The 24270-nt window shown below is 43.0% G+C and overlaps 1 protein-coding gene and 1 pseudogene across 1 annotated transcript in view; one reads left to right on the top strand and one right to left on the bottom strand.

Moving 5' to 3' along the window:
* The window catches only part of Tbc1d31 (TBC1 domain family member 31), a 79367-nt gene extending 55468 nt beyond the window's left edge, over positions 1–23899 (bottom strand). The window contains exons 1-5 of the mRNA XM_045143319.1: positions 23805–23899; positions 21622–21768; positions 20294–20409; positions 15843–16021; positions 2788–2939 (exon numbers count right to left, since the gene is read on the bottom strand). Of these exons, the coding sequence (XP_044999254.1) occupies positions 2788–2939; positions 15843–16021; positions 20294–20409; positions 21622–21768; positions 23805–23881 (671 nt within the window). The 5' untranslated portion in view covers positions 23882–23899. The remainder of the gene's footprint in view (positions 1–2787; positions 2940–15842; positions 16022–20293; positions 20410–21621; positions 21769–23804) is intronic.
* LOC101603897 lies at positions 7030–7907 on the top strand (annotated as a pseudogene).
* Positions 23900–24270: the final 371 nt, after the last annotated feature.

Below are 24270 nucleotides of genomic sequence, written 5' to 3'. Positions count from 1 at the left end.
CAGTGCATATATATAGGAGGGCATCTCTACATGGAGGCAGTGCATGTATATAGGAGAGCATCTCTACATGGAGGCAGTGCATGTATATAGGAGAGCATCTCTACATGGAGGCAGTGCAGGTATATAGGAGAGCATCTCTACATGGAGACAGTGCAGGTATATAGGAGAGCATCTCTACATGGAGACAGTGCATGTATATAGGAGAGCATCTCTACATGGAGACAGTGCATATATATAGGAGGGCATCTCTACATGGAGGCAGTGGGAGAGCATGTCCCACTGAATGGCCAACTGCAGCAGCTGTCAGCAGAGCCCCCATGATGGTGACAAGACTGTGTATCTGTGCGGTCCAACATGGCTGCCACTGAGCCCTGGAATGTGGTCAGTGCTCCCGAGGAAGCTAATTTTATTAAATAATCACATGTGGCCAGTGGCTACTATACAGGGCAGTTTGGGTTTATGAAAATACATATTTTTTACTTATTGCCTTAAGGTGTCAGCTTAACAAACAGTTGTTACGTGATTTCTTAGTGCTGAGTACATTAACATTTTACAAAATAATCTTACCATTTGGTGTTTCATATGCAACTACTGCAGACTGAGAAGAAAAAAGTGGAAAAATAGAAGAATCAATCACAGAGCTATTTCTGCGCTATTTCCACTGAAAAAGTTTAGAAAGAAACATTAGCCCAATCACAAATCTCTTTGGTATCCAGATTAGGGTCTGAAAATGCCACTTCCCCAAGAACAAACTCACATTCTAGAAAAATAGCTGAGACTACATAGTGAATTCCAGGTCAGCCTGGGCTACAGTGACTCTACCTCAAGCCCCCCCAGCCCCTCAAAAGAAATAAAGAAAGAAAGAAAAATAGCTGATTCTAAGCTTGGAGCAAGAAATGTACAAGATGAAGTTGGAACATTTAGTCACACCAGAAAGAAAAAAGCTATGACCAACAGCTTAGGCAGTATTAAAAAGATTCAAAAGCAAACATGAGCTGGGTGTAGTGGCGCACACCTTTAACTCTGGCACCGAGGAGGCTGAGGAAGAAGGATCAGTGAGAATTCAAGGTCAACCTGAGGCTACAGAGGAAGTTTCGGGTAAGCCAGGGCTAAAGAGACCCTGCCACAGACAAAAGAACATCTGAAGAGAATCTTGCCAAAGATGAGAGATGAGGAATGGAGCACCACTAAGACTTCACTACAATAGATTAAAATGTACCGAGTGTGGCTGCGGAGATGGCTCAGTTGTCAACTTGAGGGCGTGAGCGCAATCCCCAGAGTCTGGCCACACGTGCTCATGGGATGGGCAGAAGGGAGGGGGAGGCAGCTCACATCCAGTGAGAGACTGTCTCAAGGAAATAACACTGAAGAGCAACAGAGGACTCCCAATGTTCTCTGGTGTCTACACACATGCAGATAGAGCATACATATTTGCAGACATGTGTATGCACCACATACATGCCACACCACATATACTACACACACACACACACACACACACACACACACACGTCAAGAAACAAAAACCTGGAGCTGAAGAGATGGTTTAGCATTAATGGCACTTACCTATAAAGCAAAAGGACCCACGTTTGATTCCCCAGGAACCACATAAAGCCAGATGCACAAGGCAGTACATGCATCTGTAGTTCATCTGCAGTGGCTAGAGACCCTGGCACACCCATTCTCTCTCTCAAGTAAATAAATAAAAATAAATTTAAAAAATCATTAAAGCCAGGTGTGGTGGTGCACGCCATTAATCCCAGTACTTGGGAGGCAGAGGTGACATAAGTTCAAGGCCACCTTGAGGCTACTTAGTGAATTCCAGGACAGCCTGGGATACAGTGAAACCCTACCTTGAAAAACTAAACAAGCAAACAAAAAAAATCATTAAAAGAAAACAACCCTCTGGCTGTGTCAAGCCTTGAGTTAACTTTTATTTATTTATGAGAGAAAGAGAGAGTGTATGTATGGGCACGTCAAGGCCTCTTGCCACTGCACACGAAATCCAGATACATGTGCCACTTCGTGTTATCTGTCTTTAGGTGCGTTTTGGGGAATCTGGGCCAACTCCCAGGCCAGCAGGCATTGCAAGCAAGTGCCTTTAACTGCTGAGCCATCTCTCCAGCTCAAAACTTGAGTTTAAAGACTTAAAACAGACAAAAAAAAAAAAAAAAAAAAAAAAAGTTCAATGGCTACCTTTGAAAGGTGAAAATAAACTACTTCAATCATTTCTTTGAAAACTTAATTTCAACAACAACAAAAAAAGAAGAGCTGGAATGAGACCCTACCTTGAACCACCTCACCCCCCAGAAAAAGGGAGTAGCTATTGGTTGATCATTATTGTAGTTATGAAATACTCATAGGTTCACAAACTATTCTGGTTTATGTATATGTGAAATTTTGCCCAATAAAGTAATCAGAATGGGCTGGAGAGATGGCTTAGCGGTTAAACTCTTGCCTGTGAAGCCTAAGGTCCCCGGTTCGAGGCTCAGTTCCCCAGGACCCATGTTAGCCAGATGCACAAGGGGGTGCACATGTCTGGAGTTCATTTGCAGTGGCTGGAGGCCCTGGCGTGCCCATTCTCTCTTTCTTTCTCTGTCTGTAGCTCTCAAATAAATAAATAAAAATAATTTTAAAAAAATAATCAGAATTAAATTAAACCATATCTAAATCTGAAGGAAGCTTTTTCTCATATGACAAGATACTGAATGAAAATTTATACTTTTTCATCAGAAACTAAATTTCTTTCTTTGTTTAGAAACTAAATTTCTTAAATGTGAACATTACCTGGTCACAGCAAACACCTTGTATAACATGCTAGAGCTTTCGGGTGGAGCAGGCAGCTGGTATTTACAAAACAGAGTATCACATTCCCAGGCGAAGATGGAATTGTCCTTAAAACAGCTGAGGATGGTGTTACTTAACGGTAGGAAGAAAACCTTCAAAGAGAGGAAAGGCTACTTTTCACCAAATTCAAGAAGTCCTCTTAAATGTAAAATTATGTACATAATCAAGTTTTCCTTTCTAGGATTTCTCTTTCTATCTCTCTTTTTTTTTAATTTTTAAATTTTTATTAACATTTTCCATGATTATAAAAAAATATCCCATGGTAATTCCACCCCCCCCCGACACTTTCCCCTTTGAAATTTCATTCTCCATCATATCACCTCCCCATCTCAATCATTGTAGCTTTCTTTCTTTTTTAGTTTTTTCATTCAAGGTAGGGTCTTGTTCTAGCCCAGGTTGACCTAGCCTTCACTATGTGGTCTCAGGGTAGCCTTGATCTCAGGGCAATCCTCAGCCTCCTGAGTGCTGGGGTTAAAGGGCAAGTGCAGCCACACCCAGCCCTATTTTTTCTTATACTAGAGAAAATACATTGTTAATATATGACAGGATAACAGTATTCTATGCACAATAAGAAACTGAAACAATAAATAATAACTGCTACAATAAGTAGGCAAATTTCCGCAAATTCTAAGTATCAATTAAAACTTTTCACCTTATATTAAAAAAAAAAATTCAGGGCTAGAGAGATGGCTTAGTGGTTAAGGCATTTTCCTGAGAAGCCAAAGTACCCAGGTTTGATTCCCTAGGACCCACAAGTTAGTGGATGCAGCTGACACTTGTTTACAGTGGCTGAAGGCCCCTATAACCCATTCTCTCTCTCTCTCTCTCTCTCTCTCAAATAAATCAAATAAAATAAAGTTAAAAAATTCTATTAAAAAATTCAAATGAGGGCGGGAGAGAATGGCTTAGTGGTTAGTGCATTTGCCTGCAAAGCCTAAGGACCCATGTTTGACTCTCCATATCCCATGTAAGCCAGATGCACAAGGTGAAGTAAGTGCAAGGTGGCGTACGAGTCTGGAGTTTGATTACAGTGGCTGGAGGTCCTGGCATGCCAATTCTCTTTCTTTCATTACAAAAAAAAATACATTAAAAAAATATATATATTCAAATGAAAATGAGATGACAATTGTTTTAAAACAAATGAACATCTGGATCCATGTACATTAACATGTAACTCTATCAACTGGACAGCCTCCCAACCACGTTCCAGACAGCTGAGTGCTGTCTCAGAGTTATGACGATGGAAATCGCCTCTTGCTGGCGGCATGGCACTAGCGTCTGCGAAGGTGGGGCGAGCAGACCTGCCCTGACTTAGACAAGTACAGTGCACGCCACCACGTGCAGGACACACTGCCTGCTTGTAAACAGTCACGTTTCTGATCAGTGCACTCACACTGTTGTACCTTTCCTTGTGTTAGGCATCCTCAGACATCCCATGCTCTCTGGTTTCTCTCTTGCTTGCTCCCCCCCCACCCACACACAAGGCAGGGTTTCACTCTAGCCCAGATTGACCTGGAACTCACTCTGTTGCACCAGACTGGTCTTGAACTCATGGTGATCCTCCTGCCACAGTCTCTCAAGTGCTGGGATTAAAGGCGTGCAAAATCTGGCACTGTTTCAGACAACTATTACTTGTTTTTTCAAGGCAGGGTCTCACTTTAATCCATGCTAATCTAGAATTCACTCTGCAGTTCTCAGCTAGTGATCCTCCTATCTCATCCTTCCAGTGATCCTCCTACCTCAGCCTTCCAGTGATCCTCCTAGCTCAGCCATTCCAGTGATCCTCCTAGCTCAGCCATCCAGTGATTCTCCTATCTCAGCCATCCAGTGATCCTATTTCGTGTGTGTGTGTGTGTGTGTGTGTGTGTGTGTAAAAAGTTGTAAGTGACTATATGATCACATTTTCTTAGAGCCTCAATTTATTTCACTTATTTATTTTTTAGACAGCATGTGAGAGAGAGAGGAAAGATAAAGAACTGGTGTGCCAGGGCCTCAGCCACTGAAATCAAACTCCAGACACTTGGGCCACATAGTGGGGATGTGTGACCTTGCGCTTGCCTCACCTTTGTGCATCTGGCCAACGTGGGATCTGGAGAGTTGGGCATGGGTCCTTTGGCTTTGCAGGCAGGCACCTTAACCGCTAAGCCATCTCTCAGCCCTAGAGTCTCAATTTAAAAGACAACTAACAGAGTGAGATCCAGGTCAGCCTGGGCTAGAGCAAGACCCTACCTCAAAAAATCAAAAAGCAAAAAGGACAACTAAGAGTCAAATTTATTGATAGCAGAGTTGAAAATAGCATCTTACATTTTCCAGTTTTCTGCATTTCTGTACCATAAGCATTAAACAATGCTTCCTTTAATAATATAAATTTCCCTATGGCTGGGGGCAGGTATGGTATGTCTCAGTGATAGATTTGCTTGTCTAACATGCCTGGGGTCCTGAGTTTCATCCCCATCAATGTGCATGCACACACACACCTGCCCTCCGTCTCCAAATATGACTTTGTGAATACATTTGCACAAAACACATATATATGGCATAAGGCACTATGGACTATACTGGCTAATTAAAATGATAAGCTCAAGACTAAAGTCAACAAGACAATACAAGGCTAACTATGACCTGATTCAACTCCTCACTTCTGTGTTAGGTTCACTTTGCCAGAAACAATCTCTGGAAGACTGAATGCTCAGTTACCATGTGAGGAAAAGCTATAATGTAAGTTCTTATAGAAAGAATCTGCAAGGAATACATTAGAACCCATAATGAATGCATTAAGACACTGTTTCCAAACTGGTGTCAAAAAGTGACTTAAGAAAATTCTTACTATAATTAGCAGTCATTTTTTTTTAGGAAAGTAATAAAGTTTATTTCTACTGGGAGAAGCAAGAACTTAAAAGTTAATGAGCACCAATTGCTATTTTAGGTGAGGAGCTGTGATAAGGCTGTTACCTGTATGATTATTCATTACTAGATTTGTGATTTTAATTGCCAGATTTTAATGATTATAAAATTGTTCCTAATGAAACATGCCATTATTATTTAGGTACTGTCATCTCCTGACAACATAAAAAAAATCTTAGGAAAAGCTTCAAAAATATTAACAAAATGTGCTAGGGCCAAGAGGCTAGATTATTTTCCTGGTAGATATGAAAATCCTAAATGTTTGTATTGGCCATTTTTTGTTGCCATAATAAAATACCCCAGGTTAATTAATTTGCAAAGAACATGGATTTATTTAGCTCACAGTTCTGAAAGTTCAGGACCATGATGCCTGTTTCTGACAGGCTGTAGCGAGGGTCTCTGGCTACATTAGAGCATGGCATCATGGTGGCAGTGTGTGTAAGAGGAAGAGGTCACATAGCTAGACAGGAAGCTAGAGGAATTCAAAGATGAGGTTGATTTTCTCCCTCCCTCCCTTACCTTCTCATGGTATCCCTAAAACATTAATTGTTTCCAACCAGTGACCCATCCTCTCAAAGGTTCAGCTAGCTACCAACACGACCATCATCAATGTTCTTTGAAGGACAAACTCAAACCATACCTAAATCAGCACATTCCTGTGTGTGAGCTCTTCAAAAATTAAAAACTTTGGGCTGGAGGGATGGCTTAGTGGTTAAGGCATTTGCCTGCAAAGCCAAAGGACACAGGTTTGATTCCCAAGACCCATGTTAGCCAGATGCACAAGGGGGACCATGTGTCTGGAGTTCGTTTGCAGTGCCTGCTGGCCCTGGTGCACCCATTCTTTCACTCTCTCCCTCTTTCTTTGTTAAATAAATAAAAATATTTTTTTAAAAATTAAAAAATTCAGGGCTACTCATTGGTAAAGTGCTTGCCTAATACGTGCAAGGCCCTGGGTTTGGTCCCTAGCACCATATAACCAAAACAAAGCTGGACACGGTAACACATGCCTGCAATCCCACACTAGGAAGACTGAGGCAGGGTTACACATTTGAGATTAGCCTGCGCTACACAGCAAGACCCTGTCTCATTAAAAGAAAGGAGGAGTGCTCCCATCCTCCCTGGGGGCGCTGCTGGGTGGACGCTCAGGGAGGCAGGCCAGTCTCCGAGGTGTCCCCCCCGCCCCACCGCGAGCAGCTCCAGCCTGGCAGCGGTGGCGTCTGAGAGCCCTGAGCGAACGGAGGACCAGGCCGGATGTCGCGCGCAGAGTAGCCAAAGAGAATGAAAGAAGTAGATCATCTTGAAAGTGTAAAAGAAGAATGGGTTTGTGAAGCAGGATCTGACAATCATCCCCTCATTGATAATCAACAAAGGAGTTCTGAACACTTTGTTGACAACCTTTTTGAAGAAGCTCAGAAGGCTGGTGCCAAATGCTTGTCCCTCTCTGAACATAAGAAACAGGTAGATCTAAATATAAAATTATGGAAAAAATGGATTCACAGTTAATGATGATTTTAGAAGTTACTCTGATGGTACAAGTCAGCAGTTTCTGAACTCGATCAAATACCTTCAGAAAAAATACCTTCAGAATTACCAGGAATTTTTGATAAAGAGGAGGTGGATGTTAAAGTTGAAGATAAGAAAAATGAAATATGTATGTCTACAAAGCCTGTTTTCCGGCCCTTCTCAGGACAGGGTCATAGACTGGGAAGTACCACCCCCAAAATTGTTTCTAGAAAAGAGTATTGAAGTTGGAAATAAAAATGCTTTGTCTGCTGTCTCACTGAACAACTTGGAACCCATCACTAATATACAGATCTGGTTAGCTAATGGGAAAAGGATTGTGCAGAGATTTAATATTTCTCACAGGGTGCACCACATCAAAGACTTCACTGAAAAATACCAAGGATCTCAGAGCAGTCCTCCCTTCTCTCTGGTAACAGTTCTGCCTTTGCTCAGACTGCTAGATGAGATGCTCACACTGGAAGAAGCCAACTTACAGAACACTGTCATCATTCAGAGACTCAAGAAAACTGCTTAACCTCTTAGAAAACTTTCATAATTTTTGAAAGACTAAGTGGAAAATTTTCAGGGAAGGTTGCAAATGGACATGCAAAGTGGGAGATAGAAGAAGTCATTGTTACTGGACTTTTGGTTTGAGTGCTGTTTAACTCCAGATGAGGGGGTTTTAAAATAATCACAAGTTAGGAGAATGACTTATAACTGCTCTTTTCATGTACTTTTCCCAAAAGACTACTTGGAAAAGATACACTTATTTTCAGATTCTAGTTAATCAAGACATCATATATATTAAATAGCTGTTAGGATCTTAATATGGTCTAAAATAGCAAAAATATTCACGTTAACATTCAAACATCATTCTCAGACAGCGGGTGTTTCTACAAATATTAGCTGTCTTGGTTTTTAAATGGCAATACATAGCAGGCTAAAAGCATTAGTGTAATTATTTTATAACTTAGATATAATAAAGATTTGGAGGAACTATTTCTCCATGGCTGTGTCTTTAAAAAAAAAAAAAAAAAGAAAGAAAGGAGGGATGGAGATGCCATTAGGTGAGGACATTTGCTGAGAAAGCATGAGGACCTGAGTTCAATTTCCAACATCTACACTGAAAAGCCAGGCATGGGTTAAGGAGATGACTCAGTGGTTAAAGGTGCTTTCTTGCATCGCCTGGTGGCCTGGGTTCAGTTTCTCAGTGCCCACTTAAAGCCAGATGCACAAAGGGTGTATACATCTGGAATTCATTTGTAGCAGAGGCAGGAGACTCTGGTGCACCCATTTATTCTCCCTCTCCAAATATATATATGTATATGTATGTCATACACACACACACACACACACACACACACACACACATACAAAACACATATATACATATGTGGTAAAAAGCAGAACAATGAGGAAAAAAAATAGAACAACAAAATCCAGGATAATAATGTAATGTTAACAAATTAAGGCCAAAGTCAAATGTGTAATGTACAGAAATTTAGTGAGTGTTCACTGTATACAGAGACTAAAGTACTATATGTATGTACGTATGTACGTACATATGTATATATGTACATATGTATATATGTATGAATTTTCTTGTTGTTTTCCTAGGTAGAGTCTTGCTCTACTGAGGCTGCCCTGGAATTCATTATATGTTCTCACAGTGGCCTTGAACTCACATTGCTTCTCCTGCCTCTGCCTCCCGAGTGATAGGAGTGCACCACCACACGCAGCATAATTTTTTACATTTTTATTAGTTATATAGTTGACAAAGAAAATATTGAGTTTTAGACAAAGACAGAAGAAAAACTGAAAATTACAGACTGATCTCCCTCATGAACAGATGTAAAAATTCTCCCTGGTCATAGTAGCGCACGCCTTTAATCCCAACACTTGGGAGGCAAAGGTAGGAGGATCGCCGTGAGTTCAAGGGTACCCTGATACTACATAGTGAATTCCAGGTCACCCTAGGCTGGAATGAAACCCTACCTTGAAAAACAAAACAAGCAAAAAAAATCACCAGCAAAATACTGGCAAACAGAATACAAAGAACTCAGAAAACTAAATAATAAGAAATCAAATAACCCAATTAAAAAAAAAATGGGCTAAGGAACTAAATAGAGAGTTTTCAAAAGAAGAAAAACAGATGGCTTATAAACATCTAAAAAATGTTCTACATCCTTAGCCATCAGGGAAATGAAAATTAAAACTACTTTGAGATTCCATTTCACTCCTGTCAAATCGGCTATCATAAAAAAAAAAAATGAATGACAATAGGAGTTGGTAAGAATTCAGAAAAAGAGGAACTCTTCTACATTGTTGGTGGGAATGCAATCTGGTTCAGCCACTGTGGAAATCAGTGTGAAGGTTCCTGAGACAGCTAAAAATAGATTTGCCATATAACTCAGCTATACCACTCCTAGGCATATATCCCAAGGACTCTTCTCACTACCTTAGAAATACTTGCACAACCATGTTTACTGCCACTCTATTCACAGTAGCTATGAAATGGAACCAGCCTAGATGTCCCTCAACTGATGAATGGATGAGGACGATGTGGTACATTTATACAATGGAATTCTATTCAGTGGAAAAGAAAAATGAAATTAAGACATTTACAGGGAAATAGATGGATCTTGAAAGTATTATACTAAGTGAGGTAACCCAGGCCCAGAAAGCCAATCGTTGCATGTTCTCTCTCATATGTAGTTACAAATGTTCAGACTCTGTGCATGAGTTGAAGTAAAAGTCAGTAGCAGAGACCAGTAAGCTAGGAAAGGGCTATAGGAGGGAGGGGAGAAGGGTGGACTTCAGGGGATGGTGTTGTCTGTATGTGAGCAGATGAACAGAGTAGTGTGGGCGGAATGGCCTAAACAAGGTCAGGGAAAGAGACTGAGTAAAGCGGGGGGGGGGGGGGTAATAAAAATTCAGAATATTGTAAATAAGCCATATGATGACCTACTTTTTTGGATAATGGCATATCCAGATGCCATAAACTTTCTAGAAAAGTTTCAGTACCAGGGATGGGATACCTTCTAGTAAGTTGTTGGTCAGGGAGGTCCCTGATGCCCCAAAACATTACAGATTATTTCCAAGGCTCTCAGTTTCCCGCCAGGAATAGATGGTGAGACCCTACTGCTGAAAACTCCTCATGCCTGGGCTGCAAGGTCACCAAGAAATCAAACTGGGGCTGAGCTGAAAACTGCTTCCCTGTAGACCAGCTGACAGAAAGCTGGAAAAAGCTGTACTGCATGTAGCCCTATGGGAGACAGAAGTCATCCATGGTGAAAACAGTGGACACTGCAAGCCTCAAGTTTGGCCAGAGCAAAACCCTACCTCAAAAAAACCACAATTTTATTTTTCTGGCTTTGAACTGAAAATCTTCCTGGAATAGCTGAGACTACAGGTGTGTGTAACTGTGCCTGCCTGACTTTTGGCATTGCTGTTATTACTACATAAAAAATCAGTGGAGGGGCTGGAGAGATGGCGTAGCGGTTAAGCGCTTGCCTGTGAAGCCTAAGGACCCCGGTTGAAGGCTCGGTTCCCCAGGTCCCACGTTAGCCAGATGCACAAGGGGGCGCACGCATCTGGAGTTCGTTTGCAGAGGCTGGAAGCCCTGGCGCGCCCATTCTCTCTCTCTCCCTCTATCTATCTTTCTCTCTGTGTCTGTCGCTCTCAAATAAATAAATAAAAAATTAAAAAAAAAAATCAGTGGAAAGAAGTTTAAGAGTGACTGTACTTTAAACACACTTTGAGACACTGGAGGTATACCTCAGCAGTGGAGCTTGCCTAGCATGTTCACTCCCCAGTATTCACCCCCACCCCACTCACACACCCCACTTAACAAAACAATAAAAACCACTCGTATCTGTAATGCTTAGGACAACTTTCAAAGGGTGCTATAATGTGACCTAGGGCAACAGCTCATAATCTAATGCCTGAGTATTTCAGGCTCATGGCAGTTCAGTTCGGGCGCGGCTGCTCGTTAACAAGGGTCAGTACTGAGTTAAACACTTCCGAGCTTTTCAATTATTAATAAATGCATGTCAGGAGCCTTGCTAGCACAGTAGGTAACACGTCAGTCTCATGATAAGGGCATGTTCACCTACATGATAAAGCTCAAAAGAAAAATAACACCAGCATGATCTAGCCTTTAAGAATGTATCTAAGCACACAGCTCATCTTGTAGCAGAGCTCAGAACTGGCCTAATTTGTTAAAAACAAATAATGCTGTAGAAAAATAAAGTGAGATACCGTTTGAGATTAAAAGTGACGTATTAAAATTAGCTTCAGGACTGGAGAGATGGCTTAGTGGTTAAGGCACTTGTCTGCAGAGCTAAGGACTCATGTTTGACTCTCCAGGTCCCACATAAGTCAGATACACAAGGGGACACAAACACACAAGGCTGCATATGTGCACAAGGTGGTGCACACACCTGGAGTTTGACTGCAATGGCTGAAGTCCTAATGTGCCACTTCTTTCTCTCTCATTATCATGCAAAAAAACTTAAAAATTAAAAAAAATTAGCTTAATAGCACAAGACTCAAAATTTCTTCAAGAGTCTCATGTACTGTCAAAATAAAGGTTCTGGAGCTACAGAGATGGCTTAGTGCTTATTGCCTACGAAGCCTAAGGAGCCAGGTTCGAATCCCAGTACCCAAGTAAGCCAGATGCACAAGGTGGTCCATGTGTCTGGAGTTTGTGTGCAGTGGCTAGAGGCTCTGGTGCACCCATTCTCTATCTTCCTCTCTTCTTCTCTCTCAAATAAATAAATAAAATATTTTTAAAAGGTTGTATTTAAATTACAGAATCAAAATGTGGGATAAAAATATAGTTTTAGGGGCTGGAAAGATGGCTTAGCGGTTAAGCGCTTGCCTGTGAAGCCTAAGGACCCTGGTTCGAGGCTTGGTTCCCCAGGTCCCACGTTAGCCAGATGCACAAGGGGGCGCACGCGTCTGGAGTTCGTTTGCAGAGGCTGGAAGCCCTGGCGTGCCCATTCTCTCTCTCTCACTCTATCCGTCTTCCTCTCTGTGTCTGTCACTCTCAAATAAAAAAAAAAAATTAAAATATAGTTTTAGGGCTAGAGAGATGGCTTAGCAGTAAAGGTGCTTGCCTGTGAAGCCCAAGAACTCATGTTTGAATCTCCAGGTCCCATGTAAACCAGATGCACAGTGACACAAGAATGCCCTGTCCACATGCACACAAAGGAGATGCACACATCTGAAGTTTCTTTGCAGTGGCTAGAGGCCCTGATGTGCCCATTCTCTCTCTGCCTCATTATCTCTCTCTCAAATAAAAATAAATAAAAAAAATATAGTTTCAGTAAAAATTTGACGAGAATTATTTATTTTCACCAGTGTAAATCAGGAGTAGAAACTCTCTGGCCCACCTGGAAGTTTATCTGGCTCACCTCCAAATTCTGCATAGCCCAGGAGCTAAGAATGCTTTACTTTTTTTTTTGGGGTGGGGGAGGGTTTCAAGGTAGGGTCTCACTCTAGCCCAGGTGGACCTGGAATTCACTACGCAGTCTCAGGAGGGCCTCAAACTCACAGAAATCCACCTATCTCTGCCACCTGAGTGCTGGGACTAAAGGCGGGTGCCACCATGCCTGGCTCTGGCTATACTTTTTTTGGAAACAGGGTCTTACTATATAGCTCAGGCTGTCCCCGAACTGTGGCAAACTTCTCACTACTGCCTCCCAAGTGCTGGGACTACAGGCGTGCCTACCACACATAGCTACTTCACATTTTTCTTTTCTTTTTTTAAAAAAATATTTTTATTTTTATTTATTTATTTGAGAAAGAGAGGGGAGGGAGGGAGAATGGGTGCATCAGGGCCTCCAGCCACTGCAAATGAACTCCAGACACATGTGCCACCTTGTGCATCTGGCTTACGTGGGTCCTGGGGAGTTGACCCTGGGTCCTTTGGCTTTGTAGGCAAGTGCCTAACTACTAGGCCATCTCTCCAGCCCTGTTTCACATTTTTCAACAATTACATTCTAAATGGCTATAAAACTTTGTCCCTGGCCTGCAAAGGCAAAAATATTTACTATCTACCATTTTTTGGAGGGTTGTGTGTTTCAAAGGTGGGGTCTTACTCTGGCCCAGGCTGACCTGGAATACACTATGCAGTCTCAGGGTGGCCTCAAACTCACCGGATCCTCCTACTTCTGACTCCCAAGTGTTGGAATTATAGGTGTGCACCACCATGCCCAGCTCTACTATCTGCCTTTTGAAGAAAGTTTATGAAGTTGGGCGTGGTGGCATACACCTTTAATCTGAGCACCTGGGAGAAAGAGGTAGGAGGATCATCATGAGTTCAAGGACACCTTGAGACAAAGTGCATTCCAGATTAGCCTCAGTTAGAGGAGTGAAACCCTACCCCCCCCCCCCCCCAAAAAAAAAAAGAGTTTATGCATAACTTATAGACTATGATTTTCTATGATGTTAGAATAATGTATTTATATACAGATATCACAATATGTACAATATATTCATTTTCTACACTTAATTTTCTTCTCAAAGCACTATTATTTATAAAGTCATATTTAAAAGCTAAAATGTCTAAATGACCGAGGAAATCTGGCTCTGGCATCTACCTCGTGCATATAGTTTTAATTTTATGCCAAGAGCAGATGGCTTTCATGTTAGTTTCATAACCATTCCATTGTAGGTTCAAGCCCCAGTGCTCTCTTTGGGACTTAAACTCAATTTAAGTGCCAAAGCAGTTAAAGAAGAAAAGACCTGCTAAGACAGTTGTTCCAAGTCTCTAATGAATTAGCTGCCTACAGCGTTTATCTTCTTTTCAATTATTAAAGGTGCACTAAGAACACTCTCTGTTATTTCCAGAGAGACTATAAGAATTTTTGCTTGACAAGCATTACTAGCTGTTCATGTTAATAACCAAGAAATTAAAAGCATCACTGCATGTATAATATAACCAAAAATCAAGCAACTCATCCCATGGGATGCACAGATGCTACTGAAGATAGGATCTAGCTAATCAAACAAGAAAAACAACTTAAAAGAAAAATAAATGGATTTTTTAAAGGTGGTATATTTATAGACTGGATTATTAATCAGCAATTAGAAGGAACAAATGACAGATAAAAACAACATAGGTGAATGCCAAAAAAGTCTTCAAGTATTGCTAAATAGTTAAAATGTGTATGAAATTTCACAACCGGCAAAACCAAAATACAGGGGGAAATATCAGACTAGTACCTACTCAGGAAAGGATATGATGGAAATTGCTGGGGTGATGGTAATGATAGGTCTGTACAGGTTATACGAGTATACACATGTGTCACATTTAACAAACACTATGTCAAAAATAATCGAATTTGGGAAGCCGGGCATGGTGGCGCACGCCTTTAATCCCAGCACTCAGGAGGCAGAGGTAGGAGGATCACCGTGAGTTCGAGGTCACCCTGAGACTCCATAGTGAATTCCAGGTCAGCCTGGGCCAGAGACCCTACTTCAAAAAAACTAAAAAAATCGAATTTGGGCTGGAGAGATGGCTTAGCGGCTAAGGCACTTGCCCGCAAAGCCAAAGGACCTAGGTTCTATTCCCCAGTATCCATGTAAGCCAGATGCACAAGGTGGCACATGCATCTGGAGGTCGTTTGCAGTGGCTATACCCTGGAGCACCCATTCATATTCTCTTCCTCAAATAAATACATAAATAATTTATCTAGGTGTGGTGGTACATGCCTTTAATCTCAGCACTTGGGAGGCAGAGGTAGGAGGATCACTGTGAATTAGAGGCCCGCCTGAGACTACATAGTGAATTCCAGGTCAGCCTGGGCTATAGTGAGACTCTACCTAGAAAAATAAAATAAATAAATAATAAAATTAAATTTAAAATATCATAAAAATGAATGGGTATGGTGGCTCAATGCCTTTAATCCCAGCACTGAGAAGGCTGAGGTAGGAGAATCACTGTGAGTCTGAGGCCACATCAACATGGGCTAGAATGAGATTCTGACTCAAAACAACAACAACGAAATCATAAAAATGGTCACCTTGGGCCAGAGAAATGGTTTAGTGGTTAAGGCATTTGCCTGCAAAGCCAAAGGACCGAGGTTCCATTCCCAGGACCACGCATCTGGAGCTCCTTTGCAGTGGCTAGAGGCCCTGGTACACCCATTCTCTCTCCCTCCCTCCGTCTCTCTCTCAAATAAATAAGTAAATAAATGGTCACCTTATGAGAGTTGAGTTACATAGTTACAACTTAGAAGGAAACAATTTAAGTTGGGCAAGGTGGTGCACACCATTACTCTTAAAACTGGGGAGGCTGAGGTAGGGAAATTGCTGTGAGTTCAAGGCCAGCCTGGGCTAGAGTGAGACCCTACCCTGAAATAGAATTTTTTCATCAGTTATTTATACCAGACAGTTTTCTCTACAAGTGTGTGCGCACACACACAGTCACAAGTAACATGGGTAGTCATGTTGGCTACTCTGCATGCTGCTGTGCTATGAGGACAAAGCGAAGAGGAAACGAATCACACTCTTCTATTATATTAGCTTCTGCTGACAAGGAAACGGCCTGGGCAGCCAGGCTAAAGGCCCACGTCACTGACCTTCTGTATACCCACAGACTGGCGAATATTCAGCTTCCTTTTTCTCTGAAAGGTGTCCAGGTCCCAGAGCTGCGCGGTATCGGAAGAAGTGCTGATGGCGTATCTGCCTGACGCGTGCACGGAGATGGAAAATACCGATGACTCATGTCCTCTCATCCAGCTCACGAGCTCCTTGGTGCCTGTGGTGAAAGTACAATTGTGCTTAATCCCAGCACTCGGGAGGCAGAGGTAGGAGGAGCGCCGTGAGTTCAAGGCCACCCTCAGACTACATAGTAAATTCCAGGTCAGCCTGGGCTAGAATGAAACTCTACCTTGAAGAAAACAAACAAATAAACCAAAAAAAAAAAAAAAGTACAACTGTGGATGAGTAAAACACCACTCTATACTTAAAGCACCCCACATGCACACTCTCACAAGCTGATTCAAATGACAGACAGTATTATTATCAGGCACCTTCTACAATGTCGATACAATGTCTACAACGATGCAAGCCCTTGGCCAGCTGACAGCGTACCACAGGAGGCTGCAGGGGAAGAGGCTACAAGTGTCAAATCAGGGGCTGGGGTATTCTCCCACAGGAGACAGCTTCCAGTTGAAGAGGAGCAAGTCTGACCTGTGCTTACAAAGAGCACTTTGAGGCTCTATGGTGGATGTATTGCAAGAGGGGTAGCAACAGGGCAGAGAGCCGTAGCAAGGCAGGCAGGAGATGTGAACGAAGCAAATGGCCATGGAGTGAAGAACATTCAAAACAAAGGACTTGGTGGTCAAATCTATGCACTGAGATACAGGATGCTGGGGATTTTAGTTTAGCAGTAACAGATACTGATGCTATTAATTCCTGTAAGTAGTACACAAACAGGGACAGAATTAACAGTATGAAAAAAGCGAGTAAATTCAGTTTAAGGAACTGATTTTGTCAAGCATGGTAACACACACCTACAAACTCAGCACTCAGATCATTGTGAGTTCAAGGCCACGCTGGGTTGCATGTGGAATTCACGGCCAGTTACGACTATATATCTCCATCTCAAAACACAAATGAATGGCATGGGGCTGGAGAGATGGCTCAGTGGTTAAAGACAGCCACATCTGCAAAGCCTGCTGGCACCAGTCCTCATGGCATCTGTACTCACATAAAGCCAGATGCACAAAGGGGCACAGGCACCTGGAGTTTGCTGCAGGGGCAAGAGGCCCTAGTGTGCCCATGCTCATTCACGCTCTCAAAATGAATAAGAATGTTAAAAAATAAATTAAGTAAGTAAACACAAAAAAATTAAAAGTTGATTTTGAACCAGCTGTGATGGTACAAGCCTACAATCCCAGTACTTGGGAGGCTGAGACAAGGATTTTTAAGTTTGAAACCAGCCTGGATTATAGTCAATTCCATAAGAGCTGGAGATACATAGCAAAACTCTGTCTCAATAACACAACAAACAATCTGATTTTGAGGTAAAGGTAGGGGTTTAAGGGGTGTGTGTGTGTGTGTGTGCACATGAAGAAACAGTCAGGCACAGAAAACACCAAAAACTCTTGATGATAGTTACCACTAGGAAATGAAATTTCAGTGATATTTACATTATCCTCATACTTTTCTGTATGCTTCCAGGATACCTGTAGCAAGTTTACTTTCCCCCAGAAAGATGAATTGAGAAGAGTCAGATAGCAAGATATAAATGTGGGAAACAGGCCAGAGGTAGGACTGCTGTGAGCTCAAGGCCACCCTGAAAGTACATAGTGACTTCCAGATCAGCCTGGGCTAGAGGGAGACCCTACCTCAAAACAACAACAGCAAAAGCCAGGCTCTCCAAGTAACCCCAGCTGTGAGATGCTGCTGGGAAGCGAGCTGGCACATTGAAGATTAAACAGGGAGTGGCTAATGATCTGGGAGACGAGGCTCAGAACTGTAGAGTGGGAGGCCAAGAGTCAGATTCACCGATGGAGCGTGCGAGGAAGCAAGATCTGGCGAAGGGAAAGAGAGGGAGTTAGCAAGACTTAACTGGGTTAGAGTTCCGTGAGGAACAACACAGCAGACCAAGATGGCGTAGGGAACAGAAATGAAGAAAATGGTAGGTTCTAAGTAAAGCAATCATAAATGAGTATATATTTAGTGTCAAAAACATTTTTGTGGGCTGGAGAGATGGCTTAGCGGTTAAGCGCTTGCCTGTGAAGCCTAAGGACCCCGGTTCAAGGCTCGCTTCCCCAGGTCCCACGTTAGCCAGATGCACAAGGGGGTGCACGTGTCTGGAGCTCGTTTGCAGAGGCTGGAAGCCCTGGCGCGCCCATTCTCTCTCTCTCCCTCTATCTGTCTTTCTCTCTGTGTCTGTCGCTCTCAATAAAAAAAAATTTAAAAAAATTTTTGTAATAGCAGTGTTTATGATACCAAAACCCAGAAAGTTTAGAAGTTTAATAATAAGTAACAGCACAAATAATTTGCTGTCAACAATTATACAGTGAAATACCTAAGTACCTAAGCACAGACCATCTAGTCCAAAATATACTAGATAATTTGTTTTTGTTTTATTTTGGTTTGATTTTTTGAGATAGGGTCTCACTCTAGCCCAGGCTGACCTGGAATTCACTTTGTAGTCTTAGGCTGGCCTCAAACCCACAGTGATCCTCCTGCCTCTGCCTCCTGAGTGTAGGGCAGTGACTGACAGCAGGAATTAAGGTGGAATTCTGGCTCCACTGCTTACAAACTTGGAACCTGCATCAAGTTATGGCAATGCTTCAGTTTCTTCATCTATAAGATGAGAATAACAATGTCCACTTCCATGGATTATGGTGATTAAAATTAATACGTATGAAGTCATAGAAGTGTGCTTGCCAGAGAATAAATACTATGTAATTATTTGCTGTCACTTATCAGTGTTAATTTTATTTACGTATCTTTCTAAATGGTATATACCATGCATTGCTTTCTGTTTAAATGTGAGATCTTCTTTTCTATTTATTTTTATTATTATCGCTATTTGGTTTTTCAAGGTAGAGTCTCACTCTAGCTCAGGCTGACCTGAAATTCACTATGTAGTCTCAAGGTGGCCTTGAACTCATGGTGATCCTCCCACCTCTGCTGGAATTAAAGACATGAGCCACCACACCCAGCCATCACTTTTGTAACTAGAACATAACATACTTGCAAACGTTTTGTAAAATGTTTAGTCTAGAGCACTCCTCATTGCGTACACATGCACATGTGCACACACTCACACACACACACACAAAACGTTTTTAAGAATATCTGTAGAGTAAAAAAATCTGACCTCCAAGCAGAGGTCTAGTTTTTGTCTAAACTCATGGCAGATAATCTCTATCCACCCCTCCGCCCCCCTGGGACTTCCCACATGACAGGACTCTCCTCATGCTCACAATGAGTCCCTCAGACCACACACACGCTTTATGTCACGGAGACTCGGGTGGAGGCTGGCCTCACCAAAAGGAGCAGCAGTTTTGTTAAGAGGGTCAGCGAAACCTCAGAAGAGCAGGAGGGCTGGACAATGAATTCAGCACACGGGCAATCCTGGAGGGACACCTCAATCTACACACAAGCAATAAGCTTGCAAGAACGTCCTATGCCAGCAGTATCTGGTGCAGACATGGCATCCAGGGGGCAGGAGGGTAACACCCCTAAGGACAAAGGAAGGTTCTTTCCTAGAAGCCTCCTAGATTCCTCCCTGTACATTTCTTCCACTGGCTGCTTGACTTTGAATCCTTCTGTTGCATTAGACTAGAGTCACAGGCTGGAGAGATGGCTGAGCAGTGAAGGTGTTTGTCTGCAAAGCCAAAGGACCCAGGTTTGATTCCCCAGGACCCACATAAGCCAGATGCACAAGACGGCATATGCATCTAGAGTTCGTTTGCAGTGGCTAGAGCCTTGGCACACTCATTCTCTCTCTTTCCCGGTCTCTCTTCCTCTTTCTCTCTGTCAAATAAATAAATAAAAATAATAATAATAAAAAAAGACTAGAGGGCTGGAGAGATGGCTTAGCAGTTAAGCACTTTCCTGTGAAGCCTAAGGACCCCGGTTCGAGGCTCAATGTCCCAGGACCCACGTTAGCCAGATGCACAAGGGGGCACACGCGTCTGGAGTTTGTTTGCAGTGGCTGGAGGCCCTGGCATGCCCATTTTCTCTCTTTCTCTCTCTCTCTGCCTCTTTCTCTCTGTCTGTTGCTCTCAAATAAATAAATATAAACAAAAAAAAATTTTTTTAAAGACTAGAGTCACATGTACAATGCTGTCCTAAATTTGTTCTGCTTTTTAGTGGGTCACTGAACCTGAGGGTAGTTGGAAACATTGTTCATTAAGCAGCTAACCTGAAGTGAGAGTGGTCCTTCGACCCCCAGGCTAGTAGTGATGTCTGAAAGGAGAGCAAACTGTACAGACTGGTAAACTCCTTGCTGTACTTTAGTCTATGTTTTACTCTGCTTCTAAAGACAAATACGGAGACTTCTTACCTGTATCGAAACATTTAATAGAATAGTCAGCTAATGCCACAAGGAACTCAGACTTCCTACGAAGATTAAAGGCCAGAGCTGTGCAAGCCTGTCCTGTTCGCTGAACAAGATTAAACCTATTAAAAAATCACTGTATTAGTATCAGACATTCCACCAAGGACCATAAACCACACATCAGCAATCCTTAGATTAACTGCGTGCACCACCACACGCAGTTTAAAGTGGCCTGTATTATCACGTATGGTGTCAAGTCTCAGCTCTGTGGTTTACAGCTAAGTTTAGCTGTGAGTACTCACGTAGAACGGCAGAATACACCACCCAAAAACACACCACTTTGGTAGGATTATTATGAGCTAAAAGTAATTAAAAAGCAGATAAAAGGGCTGGAGAGATGGCTTAGTGGTTAAGCGCTTGCCTGTGAAGCCTAAGGACCCCGGTTCGAGGCTCAATTCCCCAGGACCCACGTTAGCCAGATGCACAAGGGGGCGCATGCATCTGGAGTTCGTTTGCAGTGGCTGGAGGCCCTGGCGCGCCCATTCTCTCTCTATCTGCCTCTTTCTCTCTGTCTGTTGCTCTCAAATAAATAAATAAAATAAACAAAAAATTTTTTTAAAAAAAGCAGATAAAAGACAAGTTCTGGGCTAGAGAGATGGCTCAGTGGTTAAAGGCACTTGCTTGCAAAGCCTGAAGGCCTAGGTTCTATTTCCCAATACCCACATAAGACCAAATGCACAAGGGGGTACATGTGTTTGGAGTCTGCAGCAGCAGGAAATCCTGGTGTGCACATTCTCTCTCCCTCTCCCTCAAATAAATAAATGTAAAAGAGAAAAAAAAAAAGTTTGAGCCTTCTATTGTCTAAATATCTGTGTAAATCTGAATAAAGTGGCCAGGTGTCCCTCTTTCCCTTTCTATCACGAAGACTAAGGTTGTTTAAGAGGTGACGATAGGCTCCTGCCTATCTATATTACATCTATATTACATAAATAAATCAAACACTAGCTCTTTTCCTAAACTGTGTGAGAGTAAATGATCAAGACCATGTTTCCTACAAGCAAGGAAACTCCCATGTACTCACAATACAACCATCCAAATGTATATTTCCTCCATCCAATCCTCAAATCCCATCTAAATTTTGTCAGTTGTTCCATAATGTCCTTTAAAGCAAAAGGATCAGGTCAGATTCATGCCTGTCATGTCTCTTAAATGTCTGTCTCTCAGAGTTTTCCAGTTTTTGTCTAACTTTCACAACTTTGTAACAGTTACAGAACAATTAAGGGACAGTGGTAAATTGTTAAATGATAAGGTAAATATCAAAAGTATCTACTTACCTATTTCCATACAAGTCAAAAACATAGATATTTCCTTGGTGGTCCCCAGCAATTAGGCAATCACCTGAGCCATCAAAAGCCACATTCAAAAATCGCAAAGCTTTTGGGTTGTAATCAGAAGTATTGTGAATGATGTTCACTATTATTCTGTCAAAATAAATTTGAAAGAACACAACATTAAATTCTAGGCCAGCCTGGGCTGCATGAGATCCTGTTTCAAAAAAAAAAAATTAATGTTCGGAAATAATATCAAAATATTCTTGGTAGCTGGGTGTGGTGGTGCACGCCTTTAATCCCAGCACCCAGGAGGCAGAGGTAGGAGGGTCGCTGAGAGTTTGAGGCTACCTGAGACTACATAGTGAATTCCAGATCAGCTTGGGTTAGAGTGACACCCTACCTCAGGGGGAAAAAAATAAAAATTCTTAGTCAACTAAACTACTCAGCACAGCAGATGACTCTTCCAAAGGCTTTTTTTTTTCTCTGTAACATTATAGTTCTGACAAAATTCAGTAAGGATTGTTCACAATATGGAAAACAGCCAGGAACAGGGACAAGGGCCTATAACCCTAGCACTTGGAAGGCTCAGGCAGAAGGATCACAACTTCTTGGACAACTTGGGCTAAAAAACTGAGACTTCATCTCAAAAAAAACCAACCAACCACACAAGGGCAAGATTAGGGAGGGCAAAGGAGAAATTCATCTCAGTGACGCAGGCAGCACTAGGTATGTGACTGCGCCTGCTTAGTGACCAGCAGACCCAGGGTTAGAGTTGGTTAAATGAGCACTTCTCCAATGTCTTTATTGGATCTTTCTTCACTAAGAAAGCTTTTGGGGGGCTGGAGAATGGCTTAGTGGTTAAGGCACTGGCCTGCAAAGCCAAAGGACCCAGGTTCGATTCTCCAGGACCCACATAAACCAGATGCAGAAGGTGGTGAGTGTGTCTGGAGTTCATTTGCAGTGACTGGAGGCCCTGGCATGCCCATTTTTTTTCTCTCTTTCTCAAATAAATACATAAAAACAAAGAATATTTTAAATAGATAATGGGACAAGGAACCAGGTTCTCCTTTTTTTTTTTGGTTTTGTTTTGGGTTTTTCGAGTTAGGGTCTCACTTTCGTCCAGGCTGACCTGGAATTCACTATGTAGTCTCAGGGTGGCCTGGAACTCTCAGGGATCCTCCTATCTCTGACTCTGCTGGGATTAAAGGCGTGCACCAACACGGCCGGCTGGTTTTCCAGTTTTTGAATCCTTTGTGTACATCTAAATACTTTGTAATAGCAAGAGAAATATGATTGGTTAGCTACAACTCAGAGATTTGAGAACACCGGAGTTAAGGTGGTATTTATACACATTCCAAACATGGAAATGAAAACCCAAAGAATCTCCACAGCAGACAAAACATTTTACTCTGTGGGGTTGGTGGGAACACAGCACTGAGGAAGATTAGCCCAGCAAGAGGCTGGCCTGCCAAGCAAATGGGCTGATCCAACGGCCAGCACTGCACTTTCAGGAAGACATCATGTTTGCTGATTTGTGGAGAAGCTGCCAAAAGCTCAACAGAAAAATCACTCGAGCAACAAACACTAAGACATGAGCCCAAGCAGTGCTGGAGTCCGTTGAAATCCAAGAGAACCAGGGGCACCAAGACACCTTGGGCATGCACCCTGGGAACGCAAACGCACCATTCCCCCCCCCCCCCCCCGCAAAGGCTCCCGGTGACGTCACACAGGACAGATGGGAAGCAGAGCTGCAGTACACAAGGCTCCCCCTTCCTCCGATATATACTCCTATATGAAAACTCCACAGAACCGAAGTTTGTTCCCCTGCTGTGCCCCAGTGCTTAGTATCGTGCTTGGTGCACAGAAGGGGCTCAGTAAGTAAGTTGGTGAATGCACGTGTGAAATGCAGGCGATGACTTAAGGATGCATGAGTGGGTCATCGCTTGCATCTCCTCTGGGAGGCGTTTTCCAGCGGCAACAGTTAAGTATGTATTCACTGAGCACCTGCCAGCCGCACTTCCCGGACTCTACGAGAATCAAAGCAGGCAGTCCCGGTGCTCAAAGCCTCTGAAGAACACCTGAGGCCCTGCGGCTCCGCGGCCGGCTCCCGGGGACCAGATCCGAGCCAGCACCCGAACCCGGCCCGGCTCCGCCCCCCGCCGGGCTCCACGGCGCGCGGCCTTTACCCGTCCCGAGAGGCCGGGGTTGGCTTGCGGTGCCATATCTTGCCGCTCTCCTTGTTGCCCAAGTCCGTGCTCTGCATGTCGAAACCCACTCGTGGGCCCCGAGCGGATAACCGCCCGACAACTTCCCGGCAGGCCCTGCGATGCCAGCCCGGGAAATTCAAGCGTAGCCCACGGAGACCTGGACCCTCAGGAACGTACCAACCGCTCGGGGGACGCCTTTCCACTTCCAGCCAATCAGAAGCTGATCCTCGCCCTGGCGACCCCTCCGCTCTCGACGATGGAATCTACCAACGACCTAAACTCCGCCCCCTTACGGAAGCTGCCTCGTGCACCCCGGGAAACAAGGGCTTCTGGGAGTTGTAGTCTTTTGTCCACGGAGCGTAGGAACTGGGCACACTCATAGCTGCGCGCGGTTTTGGGCTCCAACCGAGGTAATACAGGTGATTTTTCTCCTGTGGTTCTGGAA

The sequence above is a fragment of the Jaculus jaculus genome, chromosome 2, assembly GCF_020740685.1.
Source record: "Jaculus jaculus isolate mJacJac1 chromosome 2, mJacJac1.mat.Y.cur, whole genome shotgun sequence".
NCBI lineage: Eukaryota > Metazoa > Chordata > Mammalia > Rodentia > Dipodidae > Jaculus > Jaculus jaculus.
This window is presented reverse-complemented; position numbering and strand designations above follow the sequence as displayed.